Source organism: Gopherus flavomarginatus, chromosome 2, assembly GCF_025201925.1.
Source record: "Gopherus flavomarginatus isolate rGopFla2 chromosome 2, rGopFla2.mat.asm, whole genome shotgun sequence".
NCBI classification, from domain to species: domain Eukaryota; kingdom Metazoa; phylum Chordata; order Testudines; family Testudinidae; genus Gopherus; species Gopherus flavomarginatus.
Window position 1 is genome coordinate 23,800,830 of NC_066618.1, and position 24,755 is coordinate 23,825,584.

Here is a 24,755-nt window from a genome sequence, read left to right on the forward strand (position 1 = left end):
CACAAATCCATATTTGACTTCACGATTCAGTGATCTCACATGAAAAAAAAAATCAGTGCAGCACTGGAGAAGATGATGTGAAATATTTCTTTTCTTATTTTATTTGCAATTTACATATGGAATACTCAAATTAAGAATTAAACTAATGTGTACTATATACTGTCTAGGTGTCTGCGTATGCCTGTGGGTGAATCTAGTTTTGATTTGTATTGCATCCCTAGGGAAGCAAGAAAAGGGTTACCCAGGTCTCTAGAAAGGATCACAGGTGCTTGCCAATATTGTAGGAATCTGGCCCAAGTTGAGCTGTGGGGGGTGACTGTTTCTCTTGTCTTGAGGCATGACAGACTTAGGCTGGAAGTCCTGCAATGGAGCAAGCCCTAGTACTGATAAGCAGTCTGTGATAAGCCTAACTCCTTTTCCCCACTGTTTGGAGACCTTTGTTTGGCTTAAGTGTTAGAGGGTTATGACAGTTTTGTAGTTTTTTTTCATTCCTTGGAATAAATAATGGCTAACTCAAGAGCCATGGCTAATTTATTTCCTGGCCATGTATGTCTGGGCATCCCCCAGTTATATATGTATAAAATGTAAACACATCCAGGCAGACATATATATGTATACACAAAAGGATGATGGGAGCTCTGTATGTACAATGCATAACAAACAGGTTTGCTTCTGCCACAGATTCTCCTTCCAATATACAGATTTTTATTCTGGTAGCTATCTATGTACTTGACAACTTTATACATTGCTGGCACAGCTATACATACCCGGAGGTTGTGGCAGGTATGCCCCAATTAATTTTGATCTTTTCTTTTCATATCCCTTCTGTGTGATGTCACCTGCCAAGAAAAGAAAAGGAAAATCAGTAAGACTTGGAAAAAGACACAGTCTAGCTGCTTAACGGAAGTACCATATGCTTCACCACCATTGCACTCTCTGTTTCTCTTGACAATTATAATTAACAAATGAAAACACAGTATGATCATTCATTCTGGTATGATCATTCTACCCAGAAAGAACTAATTTATACCATTTTGGCAAGTAAACAGCTAGCCTTTATTTATTCCAGCAGTGGGGTATAGAAGCACAGTGTTTCAATCTCATTTTGATATGTTGTCATACAAGGCTTTCAAAAACTACATAGACCTTCATTAAGTTAATCAACAATGGATTATATAGAATACTTGGGCCTGTAATGGCTAGCAAAACTCATTACAGATTAGCATTTTCTGTCATTAATGAGATTTTTCTAAACAAGCATGTAGGCCACAAAAGATTTCGAAGTGCTGTTACACTGCTGCTGTAATGTAAACATTTGGCTTAGCTCCTAAGCACCACTTTAAGAAAAACAATGCAGCAAACCCACCAAACATCCACTGTCAAATAGTGTTGTGTCTTCTAGAGCCTCTGCCTAACACTGCATAAAAAGCATCTTGAAACTTCCAGACTCAACTGTCCAAGGGCTTGAATACCCCATAAACCCACTTAATTGATATGTCTATTTACTGTATCTGCATTTTCCACAGATGATAATTTTTAAAAGATAAGGATTTAAAAGCTTTTCCACAAAGGTGTTCCACAAAGAAATGGCAGATAAGGGGAGGCTGGAGGAGAGCATATGTTTTCTGTCTAGTTAAAAGTGGAGAAGGGTCTCCCATCTCTATTTACTGTTCAAAATATATAGTTAAACATAATTAAAATATTGAATTAAAGATAATTAAAATCTGCATTTTGTCTTTTTACAAAAAATAGATTTATTTAATAATTTCACTGTGGCTAATTCTCCAAGTGTTCAAAACTGAGACCGGCTTAAAAAAAATAAAAGATTTTAAGAATAACAAATTTGGTGGGGGTGGCGCTGCTGCTTTCTATTTTATGAATCTTTGAGGTACACCTGGGTTTGTTTTAAAACTTTGCTCTGTAACCATAAGGGCTAGAAACTTACTTTATAAATAAAAAGCAGCTAACAGTCCTGTGGCACCTTATAAACTAACAGACATATTGGAGCATAAGCTTTCATGGGTGAATTTTGTTACCCATGAAAGCTTATGCTCTAATAGTTCTGTTAATCTATAAGGTGCCACAGGACTCTCTGTCACTTTTTACAGATTCAGACTAACGCAGCTACCCCTCTGATACTTTATAAATAAAAATAACAACACTGAGAGTCCCACATAATCACAGGATTCCAGGAGCTGAGGCTTTAAATATAATACCAAATACTGTGAGACACATGATAAAGCAGAGAGTTAGTAACTGTGACCCAAAAATCCTTTAATGCCAACTGGCAAGGAGATACATAGGGGTTACAGGCCTTTTATGGGCCTGGTATGTATATTCTAGTTCACCAGAGTGACATGTGAGGTCTTGACTAAAAGCTTGTGTCACTCTAGCCATCAAAATAATTTGTTCTTAAAGTCTGCAGGTATTGATCACCAGCAAAGGTTACAAAGAGGTCTTCTGTTAGACAAGATATGATTATTCATCTGTCTATAAACTTGAGTATTGTTTCATGCATAATGGTTTTCATATCATCAGCCTGAACCAAATGCAAATAAAGGACTGTAAAAACTTCAGAGAGAAACTAAGAGAGAGAGAGAGGCTGCAGGGAAGGAAGAACCTTATCTGGAGGGGCGCTTTAAAGGTTTGTTAGATAATAATTGGAGGGGGGAGCAGAGACGATACCCAGGCAGCCTTCACTGACGAAGTAAAAAGACAGAGATTTTGCTTCATGAAAATGGGATCTCAGACGGGCTGGTTGAAAATGCTGAAGAGAATTTTGGATGAAATAAAACTTCTTCAGACAGGAGCTAAAACCCACTTCATCTGTGGGTTAGTCTCTAAGGTGCCACAAGGACTCCTCATTGTTTTTGCTGATGCAGACTAACACGGCTACCACTCTGAGATCGGACAGGAGGTGAATCTGTTGGTCAAGTTTAGTCTGTAGAAAGTATGTTATTTTGTTTTATATGTAACCATTTGTTTCCAATATTCTTGTTCACTATTACTAGAATCTGGAATCTTTGATAATAAACTTATCCTTGTTTTCACTATAAATCTATGAACTGTGTGTTAAGCAAAGTGCTAGTCCCAAGCTAAATTCCCTCTAAGCTGTGCAGCCAGGAGAGAGGCGCCTCCCTCCCCAGCCCAGGTGCTGCTGCAGGGAGAGAGAGCTGGGGGGAATCCTCTCTCCCCGCCGTAACCCCAGGGCAGCCTGCACCCCAAACCCCGCATCTTCAGCCCCACCCCAGAGCCTGCACCCCCAGCTAGAGCCCTCACCCCACCTCAACCCTCTGTCCCAGCCCTGAGCCTCCTCCCATACTCTGAACCCCTTGGCCCTACCCCCACCATACATCACCTCCGTACTGGTGCATATAACAAAATTAATTCCACACATGCGTGGGAAAAATGAGAGGGAACATTGGTCACTCCCAAGTGGAATCTTACAAGCTGCTACGTTCTGTTCCCTTGGGACAGCAGGCCTGGTAATTCTGTGAGTGTTCACGGAATAAGGGGCTGGAGGCTGCAGGGAACACTGAGGGTATGGGTTGGAGTATGACTGTTGCTACCTGTACAGAGAGAGGGAGCCCTGGAAAGTAGTGCCTGTGTTGCCAGAGGCTGGTGGATTCAGGAAGCTGATCCACTGCAGGCACAGGTAAGGATGCCTCATACAGGCAGGTGGTGCTGAGATGCCACCTGGGATCCCTGGGAAGTGTCACAGTAATAGTATTACTGGAATTGTGAGTTTATCAGGTTGATAGCCCTGGAGAATGTAGCCCACAAAACAGACAAACCAGGAGCAACACAAGTGTACATTTCTCCACAGTGCCCCCCTCATATACTCAACCATAAGTTGGAGGAACCACGATAATTGCTTAAGATCATTTAAACTCTAGCCATTCCACTATGACTGGGTGTTAACAGACACCAGCTGTATGGACACAGCTTTTGGGACTTGCTCTGAGACCACTAAACTCATTTTGCACAGACCAAACAGCCATCAGATGGTAACAGTTGTCATCAGATGAAAGGTACTTTCTTAGAAAGGGTTCCTATCAGTGACCTAGAGGCAAAAGGCTCCATCTCCTATTACCAACACTCTGAGCCATCCTCTCTCCCCGAAAAACAAAACAAGACAAAATAAAAACAAAACTTTAAAAAAAAAATCCCCATTAAGTTAATATTTCTGGCTTACATTGAGACTAATCAGAAATGTGCAGCCTGCACAGTAATCATCAGCCTCTCACAGACTAGTCAAAGAGACCTACTGTGTATATTGCTGCATTAAAATGGTTTGGCTTCAACATTTATTTAGATTTACTAAAGTATAGAATATGAACCAATTTTCTTTTGAAATTGATGAAAATGGATTGAATCCTTAAGCATTCCAGACATCTCTCTCTCAATCTGAGTGCATATTTCTTTTCACTTTGTTTATTATGTTTTTACTGCTTTTATGGTAGCACACACAGACCCTAATCAGAATCGGAGCTCCACTTTCTTAGGTGCAGTACAGTTAGTTTTTAATTTCATTTTAAAGAAGAAACTGCAGACAACAGGTTAGTTAAAATACTGATTCGTCTTCTGCACATATGGTACATATACATTCATACTGGTATTGCAGGCTTCACATGCTGGACATGATTCTTGTAGTCTTTCCAACAGTACAGCCTTCTTATACTGGCCCTTACCTCAGACAGGCTTTTAAAAAAATATGTATATAATTTCTATTGTCACAGAACAAAAGTCTGAAAACACTTGTATTTGCAGAATAAATTGGTAAAAGAAATAAAGAAGACAAATAGTCTCTTTGATGCCAAAATCAGAAAGAAAAACATCAGCTGCTACCTACTGGCCATGACATGTTTTCTTTCACACTTTTTCGTGTACTTCTCCCCTTAGACTCACACTTTTGAAATACACTAAAGAGAAGAAAATATTTTGGGTTGAAGAAGACCAGTGAAAAAAACAAAACAAAATTTTTTGTGGTGGGAATAAAATACAAAAGTCTTTGTATTTGGCCCCCTGCAATTAATAGCAAGATTCTATTTTACACGCATCATTATTTTTTGATAATAATGAGCACACAGAAAATCATCATTGCCCTGGCAACCAAATCTCAAAAATATGTGAAAGCAAAAAATAAAAACATTAACTATGCACTGTAGATATCAGTATTATAGCTACGAAGTAGATGGAAGTCAGATGTGCCATATGGTGTGGGGGTGTGAGCAGAAACAATTTATCAGGATTAAATTTTAATGTTGTTTAAGGTAGACAGACTTCAGAACATAAACACTAACTGACCAACCATTAATTTTATGAATGAAACTGGTCAAAAGCTAACTGAACTCTCACTGTGATTTTATCACAATTCTTACTTATTTTTTCAACTCAAAATTAATTACTGCATGTCATGTACATAATACCCCCTAGCTGGTAGTTGGCCTCACCTAGCCTATAATCTTTTGTCATAGTAAGATAGAGAACTAAATCTCATCACCTGGAAAACATCAGCTGGACTACATTTTCATTCAAAAAACAATATGAGTACCATGTTGTCCTCTCTTTTTTAATTAACTCCTTTCATCTTAAAGGATCAGTGACATAAAAGGCAGGTCAGAACTTTGACCTACCAACTGTGCGTATAACATGCTCACACAAACCCAGTTCCCAGTGGGACCAGGATTTTGTGCACCATGTGTCTTTGCTCCTTTCAGTGAGCAGGCACTATAAAGAAATTACTTATTTGCTATGTGAGTGTTTCAGAAAGCAACATTCCTAAAGATTTCAACCTCCTGCGTATGTGCATGAATAAACCAAAGCAAGACAGTGAACAAAATCACACTGGAAATGGCAGAGAATCAGACTTGGATTTGTTTATGCAGCCTCACCCAAGAATAGAGCTGGTCAACGGACTAGAAAAAAGTTTAGTGGAAATTTCATTGAAACACTCTTACAGTTCTTTTTTGGTCAAAGTTTGAAATTGACAAAAACAAAAAAGGATGAAAAATTGAATTTGGAAAATACTGACCAATTCTGCCCAGGAATAGTCCTGGTGTTAATATTCTGAAATAATCTATTGGGGCCATTCCAGACAGAGTGGGAAAATGGCTAGTTGTGGGGTCAAAGGGATAGTATAAATGAAGTAATCACTGTTTCAAAGGAGAGTGTGTGATTCAGTAGGATGCATCACAGGATGGGGAATCTGGAGACCTGTGCTCTATTCACGGTCCGGTCTTGGTCAATTTACTTAACTTTTCTGTGCCGTACATTTCCTTATCTTTCAAAATGAGGGGTGGTAATGCTCACCTACTTTGACATCTATGGATAAAATGTACTTTGAGTGCTAAATATTATTATTACTATATTTATTATTATCCTATTAATATCTGGCAAGGTTTAAGTTTGGTGAAGTTTAAGTTAATTTTAAGTTCATTTGATGGTATCCTAAAGTGACCTTTTATTTTTTCTTATTTGAATTCCACCCTACATACTCTTCAGAGATTTACATATATGTCTTCTCCTTCCTCCATCAATTTTGCTTTGCTGTCCCTTAACAATGATCACTGGGGGGTCCAATTCAGAGATGGCATATAAGTTAAATGTCAGTAAGCAGGTGTCAGTAGGCATCAGGGAATTTTAAGGGTACCTAGGGTAATCCATGAAGATTGATGTTGTAAATTATATGCTGAGGAGTTGGAAGAAAAGCATGTATAAGTTAAAGTAGCTCCCATCAACTCATTCCTTCTAGCCCCTTGGCAAGTAAGATGCACCAGCTTACAGGTCACGTTGTGTTTGACCACAGAAGTGCATTTTCCACTTTCATTTTCACTCAAAGTATCTAAACAACATCTCCCTCCCTCCCCTAATGCACTTAGAAGTTTAAGTTTTAACCTAGCCAGTGAATCAGAAGTGTTAGTGCTATGGAAGCATGGCTGCCAGTGCTTAGCTCAAAGGAAGTGGAACGTTTCAGGGTTAAGTAGGTATCTCTGTATACAAAGTCTTGTTTCACATTGCAATATCGGTTGGCTGATCGTAATGAGTACAGATTTAGGGATTTTTACCATGATACGTGAGGCAAACCTATGTAGATGAAGGATAACAATATTACACAGAAAACAGGGCAAAGTTCACCAAACGTCTCCATCTCACTGTGTAAACAATAAAACCATATCTCCTGTGTGCCCATACTACTCCTCATAGACTCAATATAACAGAGGAAGAAATTTACAGATGAGATTATTATGTAGAAACGACAATTTACATAACACTAGACTCCTAAATCCACACTTAGGCACTTTAAACCAGTGGCTTGACTTTCAGAGGTGCTAAATAACCACAGGATCCCATAGACTTCCATGAGGCTGGTGGGGAGCTGACCACCTCTGATAATCACCACCATGAGTGCAGCAAGTTTCAGCACTGTAAATTGCCAGTGTAGACAGTGCACCAGCGCTGGAAGCCAGTGCTGGTAGCTATGCCCCTCATGGAGGTGGTATTTTTAGAGCGCTTTAGCACTGCCAGTTAGTCTAGCCCTAACTCTAGACATTCAAAGATTCAGCATTTTGGCCCTACAGTCAAATCATGCAGGCAACGAGGTCAACCACAAAAGACTTCAGTAGCAGCAAGACTGGGCCCATGTGTGTCTGAGCCAGTCTTAACGTAACACAGATAGTATACTTGTCTATAAGAAATTAATGCGTTCAGTAAAGTAAGCTATCTTATGCACATACTTGGTCCTTTAGCATTTGTTCTTTAGACTAACAGTTCTACTGTTGATCTCTCTTCATTCACAGTTGAAGTAACCAATCCTAAAAGTATTAATCTACTTGTCACTAGCACTGATGTTTTAAAGAGGGTACATCAAGGGATACTTTATTTTAAAAACATCTACGTCTCTTGGGCTTCAGAAAAATATTTGAATATTTCAGAAACAAACAAAAAACCAGCTGCTAAATTCTGTCCCCCGCCTTAGCCTGCACAGCACAAGAGATGTAAACCAAAGCACTAAAAGTAAGGAACAAGTAAAACCTTGCTTGGAACACTGAAAACCCAATGTAAAATTCAGTGACCTCAAAACCAGACTGAAGTTGCTGTTTCTGACTGGACATGCATACTACAAAATGAAGTTTTAGAGACTGGCATTTCAACTGAGTTTAAGGCTCTTGTGAACAATCTCAGAAGAGGAAATAATGAAACTAATAGTTTCTCTCGAATCCAGGTACTGAGCAGCGGAGTCCACGCATAAGTGTCTTAACTTTCTCGACATTTATCCTGTGCTCAAAAGATTCAATTTTCAGTATGACTTGTTTACTGCTGATGACTCAAGTTCAGTATCAGCATCTTGGCAAGAGGGGTTTGAATGAAACAAAGCTCCTCATAAAGTGAACTGTGACTCATTTACTTCTCCCACTCATGATGCAGACAGTCTCTCTGTCAGGGCTTCCAAAAATATGAGAAGAGACAAAGGATTTTGTTTTGGATGGAGAAAGTAAAAATGTACTCACATAAATCAGGTTTATTTCATAGCTTAATGTACATTAATGAACTAAAAATATATAACTGAGGAACATAGATAATACAAGAAAAGAAAACTATTTAAGCTCATTTGTGGTTTAGAAAGCTAATCAAAAACATTATTGGAAGAAAACTGCTAAACTGAACTGTTCAGAAAACTTAATTGGATTTAAATATGGTCATTACAAACAATACAGTAAATTACAATATTGCTCAAGGGCCTTCATGGAAAATAGATTATAGCTCAAAGGTTTCAGTGATAATTTTATCCACAGTTTGCTGTCCCTTACACACACACACACACACACACACACACACACACACACACTTTGTTCTTCTAAGTTACATACAAAGAATAAAATGGCTGTATTTCAGTGATAGGTGAAGTGGAGTGTTCTTAAAACATATTACAAACTACAAATATTAAAGGGCTTACAAAAAGTGCCTCATAAAGCAATCAACAAAAAATCTTTCAACAGGTGACACTACTGATGGATTATATTAACAAAACTAACAATATTTAATCTAACAAATAAAAGAAGTTGCTTGGGATTTTAAAATTATTTCTGCTCCCACATAATGAACTTTTTGTTACTCATTTAAAAATAACAATTTAATGTCTGTTTTACATATATTACATTTTTGTTTTACATAGAGTTTTATATATTTTTTAAGCAGCTAAGTCAATCATTAATCTTTTTAGGCAGAAAAGAACTCCTGGTATATTCTTTTTCTCTCCACCCTGAACCGCAAAAGCCTTTATGATCAGTTTTCCTTCTTACCTTCTGGACTCAAAGAGTTCTGCACATTTTTTCAAATCCAAAATATGCCTGGATCTCATAAAAAGCAGCCTAATTGAGGCCAGTGAAAACAAAAAACTCCACGGAATTCCATATCCCTGACTCAAGTTTTCTCATATTCTGACAATCTTCCTGCAAGTAGAAATTGCCATGGTCAGGGCTGGAAACCAGCACCTATGGACGTTTTGTTGAATATGTAAATGCTTTAAGGAAAGAGAAGTGTGTGGTTTACAGGCTTTTCAGAGCTCCACAAGAATGGAATATTTGTGAAGCACTGCTTTTATGGCCGGGATTATTGTAAAGTAAATAGAGATGAGTTTAATGGTGAAGGTTTCCATTCTCAGTGTTAAAGTTTATTTCATTATTTAAAGCTTTAACGAACACTTTATGTCATGCAAGCAATCATTGCCATTTTTGGAATTTTATTGCCGTTAGGACCCTTCATAATGTTGTTTTCCTTCCTTTATAAGGCTTATGGGGCTCCCTGGAAGTGTATATCCACTCTGCAGCTGCTGGAAGCTCATCTTTCATCTCTCCACTAGTTTTTCTGTTGCCCAATGGGCATTTGCCAGTTCTAGTTATGCTTTCTCTGTCATTAGCATATACACAGCGCAACAGTCACATCCTGATAAAGATAACAATAAAATGTAATTCTGAAAAAATATGTATACAAAAAAGGTAAAAATAGTCTTTATAATGTTATCTAATAGATGTGCTTTAAATTTCAAATTAGAAAATTCTCCCTAAAGGAAGACATTATACCAATAATTCTACTTAGTATTATTTAATATTTATATTACATGCTAGTCAGACATCTCAATCAGGATTAAGATAGCAACGTGCTAGGTGAACTCTAAACAGGTTTGTGATTTTCCCCAACCCCTCCAAAAACCTACTGAAAAAATACTGTGAATAGTAGGGAAGGGGAAAATGCTGGTTTTATGAAACAAAAGAGAAACACATTTGACTCACTTTGTAAGCATGTTTATACCTCAAACCAAAAAAACCACCAAAAAACAAAAAACCACATTCATGTTGACCAAAGTGAAAAGCTTGTAATACTGTAAGTAAAATCAAGAATGAAGTTGCCAGTCTACCATCTACCTAAGCATACAGTGTCTACCCTTAAATACACTTTTAACTATTAGCTTTTTCAGCATTTTGCCTGTTACAAGGTTTGGACCAAATCAATCCAAATATGCTAAAAACATGCTTGGCTGATGCTGAGATGACTGCAAGTTATTTAAAAATTGACAAACTTCTGAATTCAACTGCCCTGTCATCCATGTTTTTACTTCCACGATTTTCTATCATTTTGATGCAGTAAAATGTGATGCATGCTCCTTCACAGGCAGATTTGGGGTAGAAGTCTGGATCTACTATTTTTAAGCACTGGAAGAGAAGGAATAACCTCAAGAATATGTCCAATCAACCATGCTTCAGCTTTTCTTGTTCTGGGTTCATGACTTTTATTTGAGATCAGTCATATTAGGAAAGTAAAGTAAAGATTTCACAGCTTCTCTGAATCATTTTGTTATTTTTTCATTCAAGTCTTTGTTAGTCTGATCAAGCCAAAATTTCAGAGACTGTAACAATAGTGTCATCGGCATGTCATGTCAAGTCCCTCCAAAACCTCCTTTAATTGCTTTTATATATTTAGTGCCTCTCTGTAGACTGCCTTGTGCATAAAAATGTGTCCTATGTTTTAATGACATGCTTCTTGGGCTCAGAGTAATCACCATACTTACGATAGCTGGGTGCAAATGTAGAAATGAAGTATTCCAAAATTTCACTGGGAAACTGGAGCATCACTCCACCTTTGTTAAGCAGCCAATTATAAGGCTGATAGTGGTTGTGGAAGACTGTAGAAGAGCTGTAGGACGTTCTGGAACAGGAACTTAAATTATCATTATGGCTATGGCTATCATTATGAAGACAACGATTACATAAAAATGTGTCACTTGGAGGATCATCAAACTCAATATCCTGCTTTTCCACTTGAGTAGATAGTTTAATTATGTGACATATTCCATCTTGGAGAATTAAAAAGAAATGCATGTTTTGCATTTGTGAGCTGAGCATGAGTCCCTCTCTCTACTTAATAACTTATGACAATATTTACAATTTTTTTTAGAAAATTTAGCTGTTTTCATAATCGAAGTCCATTCAGTTGCATGCTTTCTACTACATCCTTCAATTGTAGTCAGTGAGTCAGAAATTCCTATGTTGCTTTTTGATAATCACTGAACAGCAATTGCCTATTTGCCATATTGATCAGCAGCTTTCACATTTCTTGCAGGTAGAATGAGAAACAACTATGTAGTAAATTCAACACTCTGAAGTTTGATGCCCTGTCATGTCTCCACAAGTTTATGGATTCTAGTAAACAAGCCTCCTAACTCATAACTGTACCCACTTCCCTTTCCAACATCTAATGACAACTGATTCTAATCCATGCCTCTGTGACCAATCAACATGGATTACACCCATTCTCCCCTTCAGACTTCTAGATAGTTATAGAAGGTTTTTATAATTTCTTAATAGGCCTACTAAGCAAAGACAAAAACAAAAATATCTTCCCTTTTAGATTTATTAACATTGTAAGGTAAGTAGAGCCTAATTTAGTTTAAAAAAAACGTTCAAGTATAATATATTCACTGAAACATGTCCTCCTTTGTTTTTAAAAAATGAACCAGATAAAAGGAAAAAACCTTCTAGGTTGGAGGGTTTTTTTCTGAAAAACTTTTGCTTTTTATATTTGCAAAATACACCGCTACCTCGATATAATGCCACCTGATATAACACAAATTTGGATATAATACGGTAAAGCAGTGCTCCGGGGCGGCGTGGCTGTGCACTCCAACGGATCAAAGCAAGTTCAATATAACACAGTTTCACCTATAACGCAGTAAGATTTTTTAGCTCCCAAGGACAGCATTATATCGAGGTGGAGGTGTAATATATTATTGTGTTGTCCTTCTCCTACCTCTCAAATAATTGGAAAATAATTCTAAAGTTCTATTAGACATCAAGATAATATATTTGGTACTATTATAGTATCATTAATTCAACATCCACAACTATCAGCATATCTCTTGGAATTCTTGAATTGCTGAAGTGTACCATGTAAATTAAAGCCAGTCACTCTAAGGGTATGTCTACACTACCTGCCAGATTGATCCCCAATACATTGATCCCCAAACCTGCTCCCCGTTGACTCTGGAACTCCACCAGGGCAAGAGGCGGAGTCAACGGGAGAGCGGCGGCCGTCGATCCCACGCCGCAAGGATGGGAAGTAAGTCAATCTAAGTCAATCTAAGATGTATCGACTTCAGCTATGCTATTCTCGTAGCTGAAGTTGCGTATCTGAAATCGATCCCACCTCCAGTGTAGACCAGGCCCAAGGGAAATAATTTTTCCTGCTTCCTCTACAGCAACGTATTAATTATATAATATTAAAGCTCTCAGATTAATTTTAGTGGAGTATTAGAAAGCAGCACTGGATTGGGTCCCCTAAATTATTGAGTCCATTCCCCTGCACGAAGAAGAAGGTATGTTGATGCTATGGGGGATAGAATACTGTGGCTGAATCAGAAACTAGATGGGGTAATATGCAGGTGAGGGACTCAGTGACGATACCATGAGTGTGGAGGAGAGTTATTCATAATTTTTTTAGCTATCTATCACTCAAGTGAAACAATAACCTCCATTACACTAAAGTGCTCCTTCAGACTTCATTTCTCCTGTAAAAGTTTAAAAAGAAAAATCATGCAAACAAAAATTACAAAAATCACACTAGCAAGATTCTGTTCTGTGTAAATCTTCTGTTACTGAAGCAGAAATATTTGAGGACATTATAATGTATCTCAAAACTAGAGATGGACAAAACCTGATATTAGTAAATCCTCACTGACTTGTATCAGAGGTGGTTTAAGAACATAAGAACGGCCATACTGAGTCAGACCAAAGGTCCATCTAGCCTGGTATCCTGTCTTCCGATAGCGGCTAATACCGGGTGCCCCAGAGAGAATGAACAGAATAGGTAATCATCAAATGATCCATCCCTCTGTCGCCCATTCCCAGCATCTGGCAAATGGAGGAGCATCCTGCCCCTTCTGGCTAAGAGCCATTGATGGACCTACCTTTCATGACTTATCTAGTTCTTTGTTGAACCCTGTTATAGTCTTGGCCTTCACAACATCCTCTGGCAAGGAGTTCCAAAGCTTGACTGTGTGTCGTGTGAAAAAATATGTCTTTTTGTTTGTTTTAAACCTGATGCCTATTAATTTCATTCGGTGACTCCTAATTTGTGTGTTATGAGAAGGAGTAAATTATATTTCCTCATTTACTTTCTCGACACCAGTCATGATTTTATAGAACTCTCTCATACCCCCGTTAGCTGTCTCTTTTCCAAGTTGAAAAGTCCCAGTCTTATTAATCTCTCCTCATATGGAAGCTGTTCCATACTCCTAATCATTTTTGTTGCCCTATTCTGAACCTTTTCCAATTCCAATATATCTTTCTTGAGATGGGGCGAACACATCTGCATGCAGTATTCAAGATATGGACGCATCATGGATTTATATAGCGGCAATATGATATTTTCTGTCTTATTATCTATCCCTTTCTTAATGATTCCCAACATTCGGTTCGCTTTTTTGACTGCCGCTGCACATTGAGTGGATGTTTTCAGAGAACTATCTCTATGACTCCAAGGTCTCTTTCTTGAGCTATTTTAGACTAGACACAATAAATCGACCCCCGCTGCATCGATTGCTGCAAGCCAATCTAGTGGGTAGTATAGACTTACCCTAAGTACATTGCCCTTTTAAGGCAAGTTGAGACATCAGCAGCTCCCAGGAAGCTCCCTCCATCCTGAGCCCTGTCATGTCGTCCCCTACCCCCATGAAGATGGGGTAAGTGAAGTGCGGGAGCAGGGGGGGAAGGGGACACTTCTCTATTCTGAACTTCAAGTGCCACAGGCCAGCTAGCTAGTTAATACAATGAAATATCGCTAATTCACACGGATTGGAGAGATATCCATTTTGAATTACTGCATTTTTGTGAATCAGCAAAGAACTGAAAAAACAAGGTGGGCTGGAGCAGACAGGACTATCAGCAGTGCTGCATTACAAATTAACTGTGTTCACTTATTTTTGACAATTGAAGTAAATTGCACAACATTATATTTTGTAAAGTAATGAGAGATTTCTTTTCATCACTTTATTAAATCTTGGCTGAGAATTCACAACATATCGTAGTTTTCTGTAACTATATACGAAATACTGTGATTTTGGCATAATTTAAACGTCACTCCTCCACACACAAAACATAAATAAGTATTACATGGGGATCAGTTTTCAAACTTGGACACTGAAACTCGGATGTTCAGTCCTGCAGAGGTGTGTGTTCAAATAGCTGTTTGGCACCTATGCACTGATCTCAGTGCCCAAATGCAGAGTTAGGCTCTAATTCTGCAAGATGATCTACATAGACAGGTGCTTTTGCTCAAGCAGAGCCCTTTCTAGGCATATGTTACACTCCTATTTCCTTATTTCCACTCTTCTGAACTTGTTTTTAAAATACCTTGATTTATTAATTCCTTTCTTTTTCAGAATCTTCCCTCCTTCTACATGGACTTTAGTTATCACTATGCCTTTTTTAAGTCAGCCTCTGAAATCTATTTGAGTAGTTTCACGCTCCTTTGACTCTCCTCGGCTAGTAATCTGCTAGAAAATATTGTTCTAAATCAAGTTTTGCTTCATATTTGTGGCCATGCCCTGTCTGATCACTGTGGGAGTGGGTTCAGAATTGAATGTTCTGCAGCAATAGCACTGCATAAAGTCCTGAATTATTTCTAAAAGCAGCAAAGAGTTCTGTGGCACCTTATAGACTAACAGACATATTGGAGCATGAGCTTTTGTGGGTGAACACCGACTTCGTCGAATGCATGCTCCAATACTTCTGTTAGTCTATAATGTGTCACAGGACTCTTTGCTGCTTTTACAGATCCAGACTAACACTGCTTCCCCTCTGATACTTTAATTATTTGGTTATTTCACATTCAAAAGACTCATTATCCCTTTGAATTTACCTTGATTTATCAACTGCAAGCTTCAGTATCCCTCATCATAATGTTCTCATTGTCTTCCATGTAAGGTCTTGCCCTGAAGTGGTTTGCATCATACCTTTCCAACTGCTTCTTCTACTGTAGGTAATTTGTAATAGTTAACTCCCTGAGTCAACCAGGTCCCTTCAGGGTTCTGATCTGGTGTCACTGCTACTGTATCTTCTCTTTATTCACAATGTGGATAAAGGTATCATTTTTTATAATGATGATGCATAAATGTCTGTTTCTGATTCCTACCCTCAATAGTTTTCACCTATGCTGTTTGTTATCATTTGCTTGTCTGATGACGTGGCCTGAATGAGTCTTAAATTGTGTATGTTAAATATTGAAAAGATAACTAAAACATTTTTTTGATAAGGATGTCTCTATTTTTTCAGTGTTCAGAGGGTAATCATGGCGTGGAACCTGGAAGTCCTTCACAATCAACAAGGAGTCCGGTGGCACTTTAAAGACTAACAGATTTAATTGGGCATAAGCTTTTGTGGGTAAAAAGCCTCACTTGCATCCATGCATCTGAAGAAGTGAGGTTTTTTTCCCACGAAGCTTATGCCCAATTAAATCTGTTAGTCTTTAAGGTGCCACTGGACTCCTTGTTGTTTTTGTGGATACAGACTAACATGGATACCCCCTGATACTTCACAATCAAAGATCACAAGATGTTGCATTTTTGCACAGCCAGCAGGACTATACAGATGCTTAAAGCTCCCCATCTCTAACATGCCCCGGATAATGACACTTACCACCTTTGTAAAGCTCTTTGAGATCTCTGGATAAAAAGAACTATGCAAGAGGGAAGTATTCATTTTTACTGTTACGTGTTTCCAGGATTGGAGCCAATAGTTAGAAACATAGGAACTGTCATACTGGATTTAGTCCAGCATCCTGTCTCTGACATTGGCAAGTAACAGATACTTCAGAGGAAGGTGTAAAAATCCTGCAACAGGCAGATGTGGGATAATCTGCCCTCTAACCCTCTGCCCCTTGCTAGGTCTCAGCCCGGTCTCTAATAGTTAGAGAATGGTTTAAACCCTGCAGCATGAAGTTTTATGCCCTTTCCAAAATTTTAGTTAGTATTAACAAAAATATCTTGAATTATAATAGTTATCCATATAAATATACTATCTCTTTTTGAATCTTGCTAAATTCTTGGCCTCAACAACTTCCTTTGACAAAGAGTCCACATCTAATTAGGCATTGTGTGAAAAAGTATTTTCTTTTATCAGCTTTGAATTCGCCAACTTTTAATTTCATTGACTGTTCCTGTAACAGGGTATTAGACAACGTGGGTGAAGTAATGGCTTTTATTGGCTCATGGGCTGGAGAGCTGGGGCCTAAACCAGTCCTGATTCTATGATGAGCGACATCTGGATTGAATCAGGTAACCCCAGGGTAAAAGGCAGGAAGTTGCATTAACAGGGGGAAGCTCTGCATGCTCCAGCTATGTCAGTAGACATTGCAAGAAGGCTCCTGCAGGCCCTGAGTCAGCATGGAAAAAAGCTGAAGAAGCAGAAGAGAGTGGGAGAAGGCTCTCCAGGCAGGGTGGCCCTGGAAAAATCCTATCCAAGCAGGGGACAGACTGTATAGCATAGCAGGGATGAAAACTATATAATATAGCGTGTTCAGTGCTTGTGTGAATCTGAGTCTGGAGTCTGTTCTTGAGACATTTTTATACACCCTGACTCATAAATTCTATAATGGCTTATCTAAAAAATATAACCATGTTAGAACACTTCCTGTGTACGTCATATACATCACAGCAAGGGCATATCTGCCCTGTACAGATCTACAATAGCTTCTGTAAACTAACTTACAAAATACTTTTCCCACCAGGCTTATAAGGTCAGCAGCACCTCTGTGTCATCCTTAAGTTTTAAGTGGTTTAGTTTAACTTTTTTTTAAACACTTGATGTTCTTGCAACATCTTCTGCTTTTCTATTCTTCCCAGTCCTCTGATATTGAATAGCAGTAATAAGGAAACCCTTTCTGTTTGAGATTCAGGGATGCTGCTATTTCTTCAGTACTTCAGAGTTAGATGCTATGCTACTCCAAAACACTTATCTTACTGAAGCAGGGTACATTGACCACCTTTACATACATTTACATTGCCAAGTTTTTAACTTAGTAGCATACAGCTGCATCTTTTGAGGAGTACAAACACATTTTCCAGAATATAATTGGGGGGCGTGGGAAGTGACGAGTAAAAGAAAATATTACAGAATTAAAGGGATTCAATATCAAGAGTGAAGGCATACTTCTTAATTCCCTTCCACAATTACTGACAATTAACTTCTAACTTATTTTTTTCTAAATATCTCTGTTCCAGAAACATTAAACAACAAAAATAACAAGTAAGAATGCAGCTTTCATCACATTCCTCCCCTTCAAACTTTGCTAAACAGATATGAGTGGTGCTCAGACGAGCAGATACAGTTTCAGGTTAAGCACACATCCACTGTCCAAATCCCAGAAAATATAAATAATAGAGAGAGCTGCAAGTCCAAGATGGGAGAAATCATGTCTACTCTCTAACAGCCATCAATCAGCTTTTGATTTTTAGAAAAGCCAACTCAGGTTGAATAGTTTTATTTAAAACAAACAACTAAATGTACCCAAACCTCTATCTAAAGGCAAGGAAAAATAATTGTTGAGAGCTTTTTAGACATGGTTACTATTATACAACAGTTTTGAGAATATACAGCATTACTGTAATCTAACAACTAGACCAAACAGCACAAATAAGAAAATAAGTGGGGGTAAATGATTGTAGTAGAAGTTCTGTTTGCACATAGCATCTATTAGAACTCTTTATTTGCCTTGGTCTTTACATTGTTATATCTTACTTGAATATTTGTCCTATTCAAATACTCCTCAGACTCCTTTGCCAAAAAATTGTTTCAGATATAAGAAATATTTTCTCTTTTATACTTGCAAGATGCTGAAAAGGATGTAAACATGTTGATCAGAGGATATTTAAGTTTCATATGGAAACTATTTTCCTTGCAATAAAGGAGACAACTTCAGCTAGACTGACTAAATGACAAACTCTGGCAAATTCAAGTATACATATGTTGCGCTGTGAGCGTGGGCATCTCAGAAACGAACCGTCCAACAGTGCTTATAACACAACTTTTCAGAGTACCACCATCCAAAATCACTGTTCTAATAGGACAGGGCAGTACTGAAAACGTCGCTTTGCTGATGTGATGACAATCCAGGGTTGACCACATCCCAGAGAAAGTACTTCCAAGAATAAGGTCCCGGTGTGGCAATATGGCATACCAGTGGTTCTGTTAGGGCCCCTTGAAAATACTATCACATGGGAGTTAGTAAGAGGAACAACATGAACAAGGATGAAATACAATGTAACTCAAAATGTTCAAAATACACTACAATTTTTACATTTGGGTTGAGTCTCTCTCTCTCAAAAAAAAATTCTATAAACCCATCTACTCCATCAGCACACACATATAGGCTGTTCTGTTTAAAATTGAATTAACTCATGATTTTAGACTATGAGTTCTTCACAGCAGAATTTAGAACCATAGAACTGTAGAGCTGGTAGAGAACTGTAGAGGACATATAGGCCAGCCCCCTTCATTGAGGGAGGAATAAGTATACCTAAACCATCCCTGAGAGTGTTTGTCTAACCCTGCAGGACCACACTAGATATGTCCTCCCAGGATGATAGCAAATCATTGATAACTATTCTTTTAGTCTGGCCTTTCAACCAGTTCTGTGCACATACCTTATAGTAGTTTCCTCTAGATCACATTTCCTCAGTTTGCTCATGCCAATGTCATATGGGACCGTGTCAAAAACTTTACTAAAACCAAAAAATATCACATCTATAGTGTTTCCCTATCCACTAGACCAGTAACCTCCTCATAGAAGGAAATTAGGTTGGTTTGGCATGATTTCTTATTGATAAATCCATGACGGCTATTACATATTACCTTATTATCCATTAAGTGCTTGCAATAGATTATTTAATAATTTGTTCCAGTATCTTTTCATGTCAAACTTAGCTTGACTAATTCCCTGGATCCTCTTTATTCCCCTTTTTAAAGATAGGTACAAGGCTTGCCCTTCTCCAGTTCTCCGAGATCTCACCTGTCCCTGAGTTCTCAGAGCAAATCAATAATGGTTCCAAGATTGCTTCAGTATCCTAGGATTATTTCATCAGGCCCACTGACTTGAATACATCCAACTTATTTAAATATCTTTTTAACTGTTCTTTCCCTATTCTGGCTTGTGTTCCTCCCATCTTGTTGTTAATATAAATTGGGTTAAGCAGCTGGTCACAATTAACTTTTCTAGAAAAGACTGAAGCAAAATAGGCTTTAAACACCTCAGCCTTCTTGGTGTTGTCCATTATTAGATCTCCTTTCCTGCTATGTAGTGGACCTACATTTTTTCTTCATCTTTCTCTCACTTCTAATAAGAACCTCTTCTTCTTGCCATTTATGGCACTTGCTTTCTGATTTTGTCTCTTCATGCTTGTGGTATTTTTTTGTTCTCATTCTTTTTGATTTTCAGGTCACTAAAGAGCTCCGGGTGGACCATATTTGCCTCTTACTTCCTATCCTTCCTTCAAAACAGGATAGTTTGCTATAGTACCATTAATATTGTCTTTTTCAGAAACTGATCACTATCCTGAACTCTATTTTTTCCTTAGATTTTCTTCTTATGGGACCTTACCTACCAGTCTCTAAGTTTAATGTTTGCTTTTTTTAAGTCCATTGTCATTTGTAATGTACGGCCACCTCCTTTGCACCCCCTCATGGCCTCAGCTCATACTACAGGCAGCCTGCCTCAATTTCCCCTCTTGGGGTGTTCAAGTAAAACTTTACCCAGGCTTTTTCTTGGTTAAAAATATCCCTCCTTGTGACTGGGTTTATTACTATAAAATAAACTACAAATAAAACTGAAAATCCCAAGCAAAGTCTATGCATAAGTACACACAATACAAGGCTTCTCTTCCTCCTCCAAGGCCTTCCTGTGTGGGGCCTTTGTAGTCTCTCCTCTGCTTGGTCAGGGTCTCTCCCAGGCCTCAGCCTGGTGCAACTCCTCTGATCTCAGGGTCTTCCTTGCAGGAGACTTTCCTCATGCTCTGCCCTCTGCCACCCCTTCCTGAGAGTCCCCAACCCCTTTCACTGCAACCTTCTGCTCCTTTTGTACTGGAATCACTTGATTCCTTTCAGGTGGGGCTCATCCTGTAATCAAAATTGGCTCAGCCCCAGGCTTGCCACCACAAGGGAAAAACCACCCTTTTTAGTCCATATTCTGCAGCTGTCACTCCATGCTATATGTCAAACAGATCTTTTAAAAGTCACAAGGACCAGACTTCAAAGAGAAACTGCTAAGTTTCAGTTCATCTGCAAATTTGACACCATCAGCTCAGGATTAAACAAAGACTGTGAATGGCTTGCCAATTACAGAACCAGTTTCTCCTCCCTTGGTTTTCACACCTCAACTGCTAGAACAGGGCCTCACCTTCCCTGATTGAAGTACCTCATTATCTCTAGCTTGCCTGCATATATATACACCTGCCCCTGGAAATTTCCACTACATGCATCTGACGAAGTGGGTATTCACCCACGAAAGCTCATGCTCCAAAACGTCTGTTAGTCTATAAGGTGCCACAGGACCCTTTGCTGCGTTTACAATCCATTGGTGATCTTCCAGAAAACACCACCCTAGCCACTATAGATGTAGAAGCTCTCTACACCAACATTCCACATAAAGATGGACTACAAGCCATCAGGAATAGTATCCCCAATAATGTCACAGCAAACTTGGTGGCTGAACCTTGTGACTTTGTCCTCACTCACAACTATTTCAGATTTGGGGACAATTTATACCTTCGAGTCAGTAGCACTGCTATGGACACCCACATGGCCCCACAGTATGCCAACATTTTTATGTCTGACTTAGAACAACGCTTCCTCACCTCTCGTCCCCTAACGCCTCTACTCTACTTGCGCTACATTGATGACATCTTCATCACCTGAACTCATGGGAAGGAGGCCCTTGAGGAATTCCACCAGGATTTCAAAAATTTCCACCCCACCATCAACCTCAACCTGGACCAGTCCACACAAGAGATCCACTTCCTAGACACTACAGGACTAATAAGCGATGGTCACATAAATACCACCCTATACTGGAAACCTACTGACCGCTATACTTACCTACATGCCTCGAGCTTTCATCCAGACCACATCACATGATCCATTGTCTACAGCCAAGCTCTAAGATACAACCGCATTTGCGCCAATCCCTCAGACAGAGAAAAACACCTACAAGATCTTTATCAAGCATTCTTAAAACTACACCCACCTGGTGAAGTGAAGAAACAGATTGACTGAGCCAGAAGGGTACCCAGAAGTCACCTACTACAAGACAGGCCCAACAAAAAAAGTAACAGAACACCACTAGCCATCACCTACAGCCCCCAACTAAAACCTCTCCAGTGCATCATCAAGGATCTACAACCTATCCTGAAGGACCATCCCTCACTCTCACAGATCTTGGAAGACAGCCCCCCAGTCTGAAGCAAATAGTCACCAGCAATTACACACCACACAACAAAAACACCAACCCAGGAACCAAACCCTGCAATAAAGCCCAGTGCCAACTCTTTCCACATATCTATTCAAGGGACACCATCATATGACCTAGCCACACCAGGGGCTCATTCACCTGCACATCTATCAATGTGATATATGCCATCATGTGCCAGCAATGTCCCTTTGCCATGTACATTGGCCAAACCAGACAGTCTCTACGCAAAAGAATAAATGGACACAAATTTGACATCAGGAATTATAACATTCAAAAACCAGTTGGAGAACACTTCAATCTCCCTAGTCACTCAATAACAGACCTAAAAGTGGCAATTCTACAATAAAAAAAAAAAATTCAAAAACAGACTCCAGCATGAAACTGCCGACCTGTAATTAATTTGCAAACTGGAAACCATCAAATTAAGCCCGAATAAAGATTGGGAGGGGATGGGTCATTACAAAACCTAATTTCCCCCATACTGATTTCCCCCTACTGTTACTCACACCTTCTTGTCAACTGTTTGAAATGGGCCACTCTCATTACCACTACAAAAGTGATTTTTCCTCCCTTGGTATTCTGCTGTTAATTGAATTGTCTCATTAGACTGACCTCCCACTTTTCATGTTCTGTGCATTTATACCTGCTACTGTATCTTCCACTCCAAGCACCTGATGAAATGGGTTCTAGCCCACAAAAGCTTATGCTCAAATAAATGTGTTAGTCTCTAAGGTGCCACAAGGACTCCTCCTTGATTTTGCTGATACAGACTAACACAGCTACCACTCTGAAACCTATCACATTTAGAGTTTTCAGATTTGTAAACCCTGGCAAACCAAATATGTTGGCTTTGGTTCATGAAACCATGAAAACCCTGGTGGCTTGCAAAACCTTACTTACAAAAGTTCAGTGTAATGCATTAAACACATGGTGCCTGGGTTCAGATTTATATAAACCCAGTGCACGTGTTCAAGGAGAAAATGGAAATTGCATACTGGCTTTTTATAGTTTTTACAAGCAACTATCCTGACCCTCTGCAACTGAAAAAAGGATTTGAAAGCAAAATCTCAGCCCAGTCTTAACAGGTACTCCATTCTTCTGTGTGCAATTTTGTTCCTGCGGTTATTTGCATCTACAATTTGCACCCACCCAAACGGGTGTCAATAGTCCATGAAAATCTTAACATTAATCTCTTCACCAAAGTACTACATTTTGTGATCAGAATAAAAGTTTGTCTATATAAATCCCCCTAACACAATTTATATATACTGTATTTTTGGGCTATCAATTACACACAGTTAACTCATGAGATTTATCCAAAAAAAGAATTATGATTAAAAAAATTAATTGCATTTCATCGCAGTTTTAATTGCACTGTTAAACAATAGAATATCAATTGACAATTTATTAAATATTTTGGATGTTTTGCCACATTTTCATATATATTGTAGTCTGTGTTGTAATTGAAATCAAAGTGTATATTATTTTTTATTACAAATATTTGCACTAAAAATGATAAAAGAAATAGTATTTTTCAATTCACGTCATTCAAGTACTGTAGTGTAATCTCTTTGTCCTGAAAGTGCAACTTACAAATGTAGATTTGTTTTTGTTACATAACTGCACTCAACAGCAAAACAATGTAATACTTCAGAGCCTACAAGTCCACTCAGTCCTATTTCTTGTTCAGCCAATCGCTAAGACAAACTAGTGTGTTTACATTTACAAGAGATAATGGTGCCCTTTTCTTATTTACAGTATCGCGAGAACATGAGAACAGGCATTTGTCTGGCACTTTTCAGCTGGCATTGGTACAGGTATTTATGTGCTAGATATGCTAAACATTCGTATGCCCCTTCATACGTTGGCCACCATTCCAGAAGACATACTTCCATGCTGATGACGCTCATTAAAAACAATGTGTTAATTAAATTTGTGACTGAACTCTGCTTTGGATTGTTATTGAGCAAAACCCATCATCAGCATGGACTCATGTCCCCTGGAATGGTGGTTCAAACATGAAGGCACATATGAATCTTTAGTGCATCTGGCACATAAATGTCTTGTGACACTGGCTTCAACAGTGCCATGCAAATGCCTCTTCTCTCTTTCAGGTGACATTGTCAAGAAGAAGCAGGCAGCATTGTCTCCTGCAAATGTAAACAAACTTGTTTGTCTGAGCGACTGGCTGAACAAGAAGTAGGACTGAGTGGAATTGCAGGCGCTACAATTTTACATTGCTTTACTTCTGAATGTAGCTTTTTGCACATAATTCTACATTTATAAGTTCAACTTTCAAGATAAAGAGATTGTACTACAGTACTTGTATTAGGTGAATTGTAAAACACTATTTTTTTTTTTTACTGTGCAATATGCTTGTAGTAAAAATAAATATACTGTATACTTCGTATTCTTTGTTTTAATTGAAATCAATATATTTGAAAATGTAGAAAACATCCAAAAATATTTAAATGAATGGTTGTCTATTATCGTTTAACAGTGCGGTTGTGATTAATTTTTTAATTGCTTGACAGAACTACTGTATTTCCTAGCCAACTATAATCTATTATAGTATGTTCTTTCTCCAATTCCAAGACAAATGTAGAGATTTCTATATTCGAAGTGTTATCACGAAGTTGAACAGGGGAACCACTGTAATTACCCTTCTGGTTGGTTAACAAAAACAATCTTTCTCCAGCATGCATTCACCCCTTAAGACTCTATGTGAAATTTAAATTAAT

The 24,755-nt window shown here is 38.4% G+C and overlaps 1 protein-coding gene across 5 annotated transcripts in view; it reads right to left on the reverse strand.

The window, feature by feature from the left end:
• DIP2C (disco interacting protein 2 homolog C) overlaps positions 1 to 24,755 on the reverse strand; it is a 480,496-nt gene that overhangs the window by 189,302 nt on the left and 266,439 nt on the right. For all 5 annotated transcript variants that reach the window (XM_050942214.1, XM_050942217.1, XM_050942216.1 and 2 more), the window contains exon 2: positions 768 to 839. In XM_050942214.1, coding sequence (XP_050798171.1) covers positions 768 to 839 — 72 coding nt within the window. The remainder of the gene's footprint in view (positions 1 to 767; positions 840 to 24,755) is intronic.